Consider the following 11347-nt stretch of genomic DNA (forward strand, 5'->3'; position numbering starts at 1 on the left):
AACTCTAACTAGCGCCAGTGGCTGATTATAACTGCTTCTTAATGCAGGGTTGGTGTACCCTGCTGTGTGTCCAAGTGCAAGCGTGCCCTTTCCTTGCATGGTTTTACTTTCTGAAGTTGGTATCTACTCAAAGCAATGGACAGAACAGTGGATTTATGACTACCCGCAAGAATGAGGAACACCCACATGGGTGAACAACCGATAGCTTAATTTCGCATAAACAAAGGGGCATTCATATATTACTGGTAACAGCGAACAAAATACGGCAGAGCCACTATACCTCACCTGTGAGATCTGGCTTACTTCGGCTTTCGTAGAGAAACTGATCCTACGCATACGCACGCTGTGCCCTGTACGTATACGTCTATGTGACGATGCGAAACTTGCTGATACATTCGCACACACAAGTCGCCTACGTTCACACACACGCATAGCGCTTTTCCGATAGAGCAGTTAGGTCCTGTATATCTTGGAAGACTCAAAATGGTGCACGTTGCACTGAGACCATGATACGCCATAATCGGAGGGTATTACGAATTATGAGGCATGAGTAGCGAGGTTACCTATGGACTGACAACCCCCTTGTGGCCTCTGAACACAGCAGAGGCCACAAGGAACGAGCTTCGTTGGTAACGAGGGAACGTATTTACAGTTGCACTTGCGCCCATTGTTGTTGATGTAGTAGTCCCTTGTCCTTAACGTGTTGGATAGCATCCCATGTGATCATAGACGACGGCACCAGGTGGAATAGGTATGTTCGAGGTCTACACGGACAGCAAGGAAAACTTCAGCGGCATACGCGAGCGCGTGTGAAAACGAGGTTACTGCCATCTAGTGGCGTGCGCTAGGGCGGTCGCGCCAGAGCCGCAAGGAATTAAACCACCGCGTACCTAATCTACCTTCGCGTGCCTGTATAGTGCAGTCCTACCTGTAGTTCTCGCTGCCGCTAGTCCTCAAGTTCCCTCGAACATTACCAGCTCACGGCTGGAGCTGATAATATCGCAGATAATGGAAGGAGACGGCAAAGAAAACAGCTAGCGATCGGCACGCGGAGGTAGATTACGTAACGCCGTGACAGCCGTGACTGAATCACCATGCGCTAGGTACCGCACAAACCACAATGGAACAATTTGGGAAGGCTGCGAACACGAAAGGACGCGCGTGCGCAAACGACTGGACGTCATGTGGCTGAACCAGTTTAGACGGATGCGAATGAAGAGCGAAGCGGCAGATGCTCCTCAAAGCAGGCCCTCCAGCCAATGGCGTCCACCGATTTTTATGACCCCACGGTTAATCCGATTAAGCCGTGGGTAATTACCGTACATCTGGCACCCCCTGCGATCTCACGCTAGCACCCCTAGGGGGATTAACTGTTCGCTGTCACTAGAGATAGCGGATGATTTGGGTGTCTATGCACCCTGATCTAGAAACATCAACCAGGGAAGAGCGATTGTCCTGAAAAGACGCGCGAATATACAACGCATTCAGTATTGTCGCAAACGGGGAACGATGAGTAAATAACCACTAGTTTCTCTAAGCTGAAAAGAATTCACCCATCAAAGGAAAATATGTAATTAGTCTGCCCTCTCCTGACTTTGTTAGAACCAGTGACTTATGCATGACTTTTCTTTCAAGCACACTAACAAACTGAGTAGGGGCACGCGTTTATATCCATGTTGTTTCGTGCACTTCCTCGCGTAGACAGTGAGTGTGCCAACATTATGCGTTGCTCCTTCCTATAAAAATGCTTATATCGTTGCTTGTCGTGCCGCATTCGCCCATGGGCCACCACAGACCGCTAAGGTGATCTTCTGCTTCATAGGCTGGAAATCCTGCCTTAAAAATAACTTACACTGGAAACTAATTTTTTCATGGACTAGTGCGGTCAGAGAAGAGCCCAAGTCTTCTGCGTCTTGTCACACTTTTTCGATGGTGGGCAGTCAAACGTTCAGTACTCGCTGCCAACCAAGCTGAGTTCTTTGGCAATAGCTCATGCTTCTCGCCGGCTGGGCACACGGGAACTCACGTACCACTCAGCTAAACGGAACTCCGTTAACGGGGTTTGGTCTCGGCACTTCCCAGAGTAGTTCTCCTTCCCAGCGTTCTTACTGAACCGTTTTCACGGCTGTTGGCTGCCGGACACAGTCACACACCTTCACGATTGTGCTGCCAAACTAGAAGCAGATGGGCCTTAATATCTTAGTGAAATGGGGTTTTAAAATCAAGTAATCTGTGTTTATTTCTGCTTCGAAATTAACATTCCACTTTGGCAGTACCTTCTTGGTAACGGTCCAAGCCGTTTCGACTGAACGTCGCAGGTAAGGCCCCTTGCTTCTCAGTCATTCGCTATTCCTCAAACCCTCACATCAAGCGCAACCATTGACAACATGATAGACAACCAGCGGGCCGGTTTACCGTACGTATATGAAAATTCGCCACCCCTTCATGTTCCGCACTCTTTCTTCTTTCTCGGCAGGTGCCACCATCCAAGAATATCGTAGCTTTCGACAAGAGCAGGCTTCACTATGCCTGTGCATTTCGCTAATCTCCGTCACCGTGTTTTCGACGTTGCTGTACGGATGAAATTGTATTTCTAATCAAGACTCAAACGTCAGGGCCATTTTCATTCCGCCAGCTTAATGACAGGCTTCTGCAGCTGCTAAAAGAATCGTGCGTGGTACAGTTTGTGCATTTATTTTTGCTTATCTTTCGCCAGGAGTAATAGCGTGCGAACTTCGCACGCGGTGCTTACAGAACGCCTCGACGAGGGCGTAGGAGATGACGGCGTAGCTCACCACGCCGATGACGCTCGTCAGCATTCCCAGCATGAGGAATACCTCGAGAGTCTTGCGGTGTGGGTTGTACTCCAGCGCGTGCTCACTGCGGCAGCAAAAAAACGGCAAAGATGCTTAAGACGGCTTATATGTGGGAATTCGAAAGCATTCGTGGTTCGAAGCTGTAGACGTCAATGGTTCACAGTTCATTGCACAAGCACACACAGAGCCAGCCGCAATGAAACCCAGAGATGGCATGGCGCGCAACAGGCTCTGGGCTTCACTGTCTGCGCAGTATCCGGGGGTGAGATGTATAACATCACCTGCACATACACGCTCGCGTATGACACCGCCCGTAACGCTGTACGACGAACTGTTGCACCATAGATCTGATACGAAAGTCTGGGTACATATATACAATTGAAGATGCTGAAGTCGTCGTTTTGAAAATATGTCGCAAGATAGCCACCAACCTGACTAGCTTCTGTAAGCTATATGCAAAAGGAAACCGTATGACAGCACCCGAAAGCTGTACGACAAATGGTTGCGTCGCAGTTTTGGCACTGTGCCCCAATGCATCTGCGTCACTTTCTGAAAGAGGCCGCGGATGATGGAGCTTTTGAAACTGAGGTCATAAGAGCGACGTTGGTGAGAAAACGTAGCAGTGGCCGGCATAGGCACAGTTTAGTTGATGAGGTTAGAGAATTTGATAGGATAGCGTGGTAGCGGCTGGTGCAGGTCAGAGGTCATTAGAAAACAGTGGCATATACTTTTCTCCTAAAATGGACGTAACAGAGTTTATGATGACGAGGACGACTGCTTTGAACTTAATCCACCTGTTTTGCTTTTAATCTGCTCTCAGAGTTTCTTGTTTACACGTGCGCTGAGTAAAGACTGCTCACTCCAATAAACGTTGCTGCCTTAGCAATAGAAAGGGTGCTGGGAAGTTCTCGATTCTACGTCTTCGACTTCAGATTGAAGTCATGCCCTACTTATTTGTTAGAGAGCTATCGACCATTAAGTACTAAAGCCTCACTATACAAGCGCACTTCAGCTAGTTGATAAAACACAGTTTGGCCTCATACCACTAAACGCTAAACCAGGTCATGTGACAATCACTGGATTTCTTTTTTTTTTGTTTTAAATACAGAGCAAACCAGTTTTCTTGCTACCGTGAGGGGAGCACAAGTTTTCATATTTAACCAATTAGCACTTCGTTCGTGATTTTCAGGTATTCAAAAAACACTGAGCCAACCGCAACGGTAACGACGACACCACAGTGTAATGCCATTTACAGTGCGAATTAAAAATGTCGTTCATTTACAAGGTCGTTTTGTGGTTGGCATCATCTCATTGCATCTAGTAATTAGCTAGAAACGGAGGGCGCTCACAAACCGCTCTTTCCTGCAAGCTATTTCAATCGCACACTCAGCTGAAGCGACCTCTCCGTCGCTAGCTGCTTACACGAGGTTTCTCTCTTCCATGGGTTTTCCCATCTCGATGAGCTCTGGCGGCATCATGTCCTGGTCCATCATCATGTTCAGGTCCAGCGCATCGCCGCCCGGGGCGTTCGGGTCACCGGCACCTCCTTGCGCGGCGGGCGCCCCTGGAGACATGGCAACTGGGTCGGCGGGCTGCGGATTCATGGCGACCTGCGCCAAACAAGAATTCATACAGAAAAATTGCGTACCTTGCGTGCGTACAGTGGTATGCCCCAAGAGCCGCAGCGGCTATGACATTATGCAGTTACAAACGACATCAAGGATGCCGCCGCTGTCCGGCAAAGCCACTTTTGCCCGGTTGTGCGATGTCAAAATGCCCGTGCGCTGAAATTCATGTGCGCTCAGTAGAAGCGCAGACATCCCAAACTACAAAGGGACCTCCATTGCGTCATCCACATCACCCCAGCTGAGAAAACAGTCCTTTAAATTTATTGTGTAATGCCACACGATGCAAGAAGTCAAGGTATATAGCTAAGGTCGCTATACCTCGAGGTCACGAACCTCTCAAAGCCAAGACTACGCGCGCATTCCCCCGTGAACTTCACGACCCGCAAAAACAGTGCCGCCTGAAAGTCTCAACCCACCGCGACAGTGACAGTCACATCGAGGACATAACGCCGAACTACCCCTCATCGGGCCTTACAGAAATAGAGAGTGTGTTTGAATCGGCCACTTAAAGCGCATCTTAGGCCCCATGACGGGAGACATGGTGTCATGACTTTTCTGAACAGCGTAGCTAATCTAATACGAAAGCCTACACATGCAATAAGCATGGTATACATACGAAGCTGTTCCTAGCTGTTAACAAAAAGCGCCGCGAAACGTACAAGCTATCTATCCATGCGCCCCAACCGTGGTTATGCAATTGAAAACGTGAACACTGCAGTGTGGGTACAAGTATTTAAGCAATAATCTTCTTTTCCATTGCACCAATGGGAATATACTTGCGCACTCATTATTTCTCGGCCGCACTTCCCTGCTCAAAGCGCACAACTCAACGGGACGCGCACCAAACCAACCATAATGTCTAAAAAAATGTGAGATAACCACTGCAATATAACAGTGTTGTTTCGGCGGAAAAAAAACAACGCAATCGAACAGTAGCACAAGAGGGCAGTTTACATTAAAACTAGCTCTTTACATCAGATACACAGACTACTAATTTAACTCATCTGTTCAACAGGCGTCGTCTGTTATCAAATAACTAGACCAATTACAGTCGTGAGGTGACTTCTCCAGACAGCACGAGCGTTTCTGTGTGGAGGAAAGGAAACAATTGCAAGGTCAGTGCAGTATCCCCTGCGCTGTATGCCCGTCTTCGTACGTCGGCGAGGGAAACAGCCTGGGTTCAGCAACACACAAAATTTCAAGTACGCAAAAACCACGACAGAAAAATAGCAAAAAAAAAGCCATACATCTCCTTCATGCGTGCGACCGTACTGTGCGTCGAGCTTAATTTGTTTAAGAAGCTACAACCCGAATTCTGACTTATTGAGGACACAAAACAGAACGTGAACAGGTGCCCAGGGTGTCTACCCTCCGCCCACGTGAATAACCTTCGACTCAGACCTCGTGAAAGACTGGTGCGCCCGTGAAGAAGGGCCCGAGCTCGTCCCGAAACATTGCAAAATTGTTTTACCAACCCTTGGTGGGTGCCGTAGTCATCTCTTGGTGTCCGTTCTGAATACACTGCAGTTCGCAATACCCGAGGCAGGTTGTGCAATGATAGCACAACATCGACGTCATGTTAAGCAGAGTACGCTACCACTGCCTTCGTGAGCTTAGCGATAGGGCACGAAGACGGCGGAGGTGGTACCAGAAAAAATTGCCGATGATTACGTTACTTCCTAATGCGAAATTTGAGCGCAGCTCAACAGCTGTTCCAGCTTTTCAATAGATTGAGGCAAAGAATTCGAGCAAGACCGACTGTGGCAAGACATGTACGTGCAATTACAGACAACTTATTATTTTTCACACATTTTCCTTCTTCAAGAAACACACCACTAACAGTCCTTGACTGTCATAAAAGAAGCTTTGTGGTCGGAGAAATAGATGGATATATGCTCGACTTATGGTGTGGGCATGCCAATATAATCCCTTAGTTGACCCCATTCCCAACCCCTCGGAGGAGCAGTGGGAGGCTATTCTGCTCAACGATGATGCTGACCGTCAGCACTGGCTGGTGGGAGGGCCAGCGCAGCAGCAGCAGCCAGTGGACTACCGGACTAGGCGGCCCACCCACATTTTCTGAGAATATTGAAGAAATAAAGATGTTTGTAATCAATCAATCAATACTGCACCAATGCCTCGTTCTCGAGGACGAGGTCTACGCAAGCACCTCGCAAGGTTGTCACAGCCGTAGGAGGCTTTGCGAGCGAGAGGAATGGGATGTTCTCCAGCGTTAGTGGTAAGAAATCCCTCTTAGTCTTTATATGGACATTAATTAAAGTCCCCACCCACCCTGCCACCCTGGCACGTGGCAGTTAATGGTTGATCGCGAGAGTTCGCTCACCGTTATCAGCGCTAACGCATGCAGCCCAGACCTCCATCACCCTACGTACCTATAAGCGCGACTCAGGTGTCCGCCGACCCAGGGAGCCAATTATGCACACTTCCTTTCCTTAAAGGGATTGGAGTGTAAAACTTTCTCAATGTCAACGCCAATGAACACAATGAACGCCGACGGTCTTTGGCTTCAGCGCTGCGTTTCTGGCACAACGTTAATTGCGGCAGCCAACATCTCTCTCTCTCATCACCCCATGTACCTATATAGCGCGATTCAGGCGTCCACTGACCCAGAGAGCCAGTTATGCACCCTTCCTTTCGTTAAAATGGCGAACCGTTGCCAATGCCAACGCATGCAGCGCGCATCTCACGTAGCTTAAAGCACGATTGAGGTGTCCACTGTTCCAAGAGGGCAGTTATACGCCTTTCCTTTGCTTTCCAAGCTCCCGCTTCATTGGTCTCGCAGCTTAAATCACGACTGTGTCCACTGCTGGTAACAACGGAAAACGGCGGCGACGACGGCTACGGAAAATGGCGACAGCGACGCCGCGAAACGCTGAAATGGGCGCCAAAGGGCTGCGCTCTAAAATTAGTTGCGCTTTAACTACTGGTTAACCTCGTAGAGAGCAAAAGCCATGGCGTATGGGGCACCTAACTGTACGCGGCTTGGCGTCTGTAACGTTCAGTGGGTTCTGGACACTGGATAGGCAGCGCGCCCACCCTAGCACCCTGGCAGGTGGCAGTTAATGGTTGATCGCGAGAATTTGCTCACCCAATGAACGCTGCGGCCTATTCCTGCAGTGAAGCCTGTTTGCCACAACGTTGTCAGTGCTGTCGCTAACGGAAGCAGGCCACATCTGACTCTCACTACCCCACGTACCTCTAAGCGCGATTCAGGCGTCCACTGACCCAGGGAGCCAGTTATGCGCGCTCCCTTCCCAAAAAATCATCTGAATCTAACACGTTCTCAGTGCCAACGGCAATGAACACAATGAACGCCAATGGCCTATGACTTCTGTGCCGCGTTTCTGCCACAACGTTCTCAATGTCAACGCATGGTAAACAACCCCAGTAGGTCGAAATTTCCGGAGCCCTTCACTACGGCGTCCCCATAGCCTGAGTCGCTTAGGGATGTTGAACCCAACGCATGCAGCGCACATCTGTCACTACAGCCACGTAGCACAACTGAGGTGTCCACTGTCGCAGGGAGCCAGTTATGCGCCTTTTCTTTTCTTTCGAAGCCGCCGCTCTTCGTCGGCTCCGCAGCTTAAAGCTCGACTAAGGCCTCTACTGCCACAGGGGGCCAGTTATGCACTTTCCTTTTCTTTCCTTTACCTGAAAGTCAAATGAAGGTGAAAACCGCGAGCGCCGCGAAGAAAGCCAAAGTTCCTGTAGGGAAGCTTTCACTTCAAAATAAGGCTTAGCTCAGCTTTAGCCAGTGCTTCGTTCACACTTAGTTGCTGAAAGAGCAGCGATGCCGCTCAAGACTCAATGCATAAATTGCCAGCATATCGGGACAAGCTGTGAAGTTCCCTTGCCTACGACGGCGTTGCGCATGGCTTTCAGTATTCAAAGCTCGTTGATGTAACTCGTTACGTTAGAAATGACAGAGTGGCAGCAGCACAGAGCGTGATAGGCTGTTAGGCTTAGCAGCACGGGAGGGTAGCTGTCCTGAATTTCTGGCTATGAGCGCCTCCAGAATCGCGCACCGAACTGACTCGGAACACCACTGATTAGCCGCCCGTAAACTGGTAAGGGCGTACCTGAAGCGTGACGTCGTCGGCAAACAGGTGAGCAGGCAGGCTTTCTTCTGTCAGAACAGACCAGACGGTGCGAGCCAGAGGACGCCTCTTCTTCTGCTCAGAGCACGTTTCGGGAACGGGCCCACGAGCTGGGCGTAAAGGACTTCTTTCTTTTTTGGAGAGCTCTCGTTACTTTTTTTTATTATTACAACATGTAAACTATACAGCCGAGGATCCCAAATTCAAACGACTGTATCGGGACTTTCCGTAGGGCGGGCGATAACGGGACCCCAGGACTTGCATCTTAATACGGCGGCACTGACGGTTCTACATAAACTTCCAGCCACTCTTGCTACACAGGACCAGGAGAAATTAAGAACTTTCACACATTGAGGAAACGATATTGCACAATATGAGATTTGGTTATAATGGTGGCGTCACAGAAAACGGTGGCTAAGAGCACTTGTGCTTGATTTCATCTTTTTTTCGTCTTTTTTTCGTCTTTTACGTCAGAAGGGAAGCATGCAACTGAATGCAAGGTCTATCCAAAGGGAGGCCTTTTGTCTCATTTTTTTCAGACAAATATAAAGCAGTTTGAAGTATAGCAGCTGAAAACGGATAGCAGTACTACCTGGGACACTTTTTGTAGTTTTGCGTCATTCACTGCCCATGTGTCGCTTCGAGACGGTAAACGCCACATGCCGCTCTATTTGCGGTGTTGCTGATGTTGTTTTCTTGCTGCTCTTTTTATATTTATTAGTCCAGAAAAAAAGTTGCCTGTACCATGCTGCACCAGCCAGGCGTCAGGTAGATTGAGGAAGGAGTGGTCGATGTGCCGCAGGTGGCGTGGCTCGAGGTGGTTACTCTAGCTGCAGCCTCTGGCGCTCATCCGCTGTGCGGAAACTCAACGGGGAATTTTACTGGCAGTGCCCTCTCTAGGGCAGCTTATCAAGACATCTCCCTGGCTGTTGTTCACAGTGGTCTCGCGTGCTGCACTAATGATCTGAAGCTGATTTTAATGCACACCTCGGAGTTCGGATTTTTCGGCGGCAATTTGTTTAGTGAGCTTGCTGTGTGGGTCGTACTGCAGTGGCACTTCTAAACTTTCTGAACTGAGCACTGAGCGGCTTAACTTTAGTTAAGCAAGTAATCGTTTAATCTCAGTTTATATTGCCGCGAGGGTTCATGACGTTTGTTCGTCCTCAAAGCTGATCGCTTTGTTTGAGACGCAAGATGTGAGCACATTTGTCTCGAGCGAGTGGAGACACGCGCAACTGCTTTTACGTTGTTCAAGTTTGGTGTAGTTAGTTTTCATGCTTTATCTCGAAGTTATTTGTAAACTTTAAAGAAAACATGGCTGAAAGCAGCGGTGTTGCATTTACTCGATGACCACTGAGCACGCTCGTCCCAATCGCCGCCGCCAATTAGCTCAGTTATTGTGGATGCAAGTGTGCCCAATAAAGAGTTCATTTAGAAATCACTTCAATCGGCTCCTCCATCTCCCACGTCGTTGCCATCCCAATATGACAGCTGATGGAGGTGCGGAGTAATGAATCTCCTTGTCTCCTCAACCCCTTACAGTCGCTGAAGCAGCGTGAGCTGTTCCCAAGAAGTGGACGTCAGTAAAGCCACCAGGACTAAAAATCAGTGGCTTCAGCCTGCCGCCTGAGCACGGACTACTACCGGACCGCACTCAACCACGGAAGGAAGCCTCGACATTGACCATGACACTGCCTCCACTTCAAGCCTCGGTCACACTTCAGGTTTACCGACTGCCGCCCACCTTCAATGGCGTCAGTGACGGAACACTATCCCAAAGAGCGGCTCGACCAGCTCGAACGCTTGGCCTTTTCAGCAACTCGGAGTAGCCGACGAAAGTGAGGGAGGACGTGGTACGAATATAAGGTTCCCTGGCCACTTGGAATTTGTTTAGACAACAGCTGCTGAAGTCGTTTACTAGCGTTTTCCGCAAGGAGAGAGCGCCGCTCTCAAGTTCCGCGTCCTAGACTGAATGTGACGTTGCGTGCATTGCTTAGAAGAAATGAAACGCCTCTTTCACCGCGCAGATCCTGACATTCGGATCCTGACAGTGGTCTGGGCGTCCGCTTCGGCTGCGGGAGATGATTGGTTCAAAACCCACCGCCGGACACCCACCGGTAAAAATGGGTACAAGCCACCCCCGGCCCGGCGCCCGGCTACTTCAGGGGTATGGGCTTGGAGGAGGCTCCGCAAGCCCCGCTGCGCCCTTTCGGGGGCAACCTAGTTTCGAGCACTCAGCCTGCAAACGTGGTTCGTGTTTCACTGCAAAGTGAAGAGTCCGACTCAAAATCTCGTACGCTCTAACCAGCGTGTCTCAAGACGTACAGGTTCAAACTACTGTAAGCGATCCTTCGTTCTGTAGAGAAAACTTCAGAGTATCACAGCTGACTAGACATTCCGGTTTTTCCGTGCTGTCTGACCTGTGACATGCGCAAAAAAGAAGGTACAAATTTTCATGACGTAGGCTAAAGAAGCGCTTTTCGCCGGCCTTGTCCGCAATCCACCGCTGACCGTCGACGAGTTTACCAGTGGCGCATTCACATTTGACAAAACATTTCAATCCGCGAGCTCGCCGGTTCCAACTACCGCTCCATGCTCTCACTCCCAGCCAATCGGAAAGCAGAGCCACAACAGGGAAGCACTTGCGTTATCTGATCCCCAAGATTTTGCGGGAGCAGCTGCGTCGCTTTATGCCACCCTCAGATCGACGGACGGACGGACGGACGGACGGACGGACGGACGGACGGACGGACGGACGGACGGACGGACGGACGGACGGACGGAC

General features: G+C 49.7%; 1 protein-coding gene across 1 annotated transcript in view; it reads right to left on the reverse strand.

Moving 5' to 3' along the window:
* Positions 1-11347, reverse strand: part of LOC149343544 (uncharacterized) — a 123352-nt gene that overhangs the window by 47144 nt on the left and 64861 nt on the right. Inside the window, exons 6-7 of the mRNA XM_089547005.1 lie at positions 4239-4426; positions 2753-2880 (exon numbers count right to left, since the gene is read on the reverse strand). Coding sequence (XP_089403131.1) covers positions 2753-2880; positions 4239-4420 — 310 coding nt within the window. The 5' untranslated portion in view covers positions 4421-4426. The remainder of the gene's footprint in view (positions 1-2752; positions 2881-4238; positions 4427-11347) is intronic.

Source organism: Amblyomma mixtum, chromosome 5 (assembly GCF_055824585.1).
Source record: "Amblyomma mixtum isolate Tamu chromosome 5, ASM5582458v1, whole genome shotgun sequence".
NCBI classification, from domain to species: Eukaryota; Metazoa; Arthropoda; class Arachnida; order Ixodida; family Ixodidae; genus Amblyomma; species Amblyomma mixtum.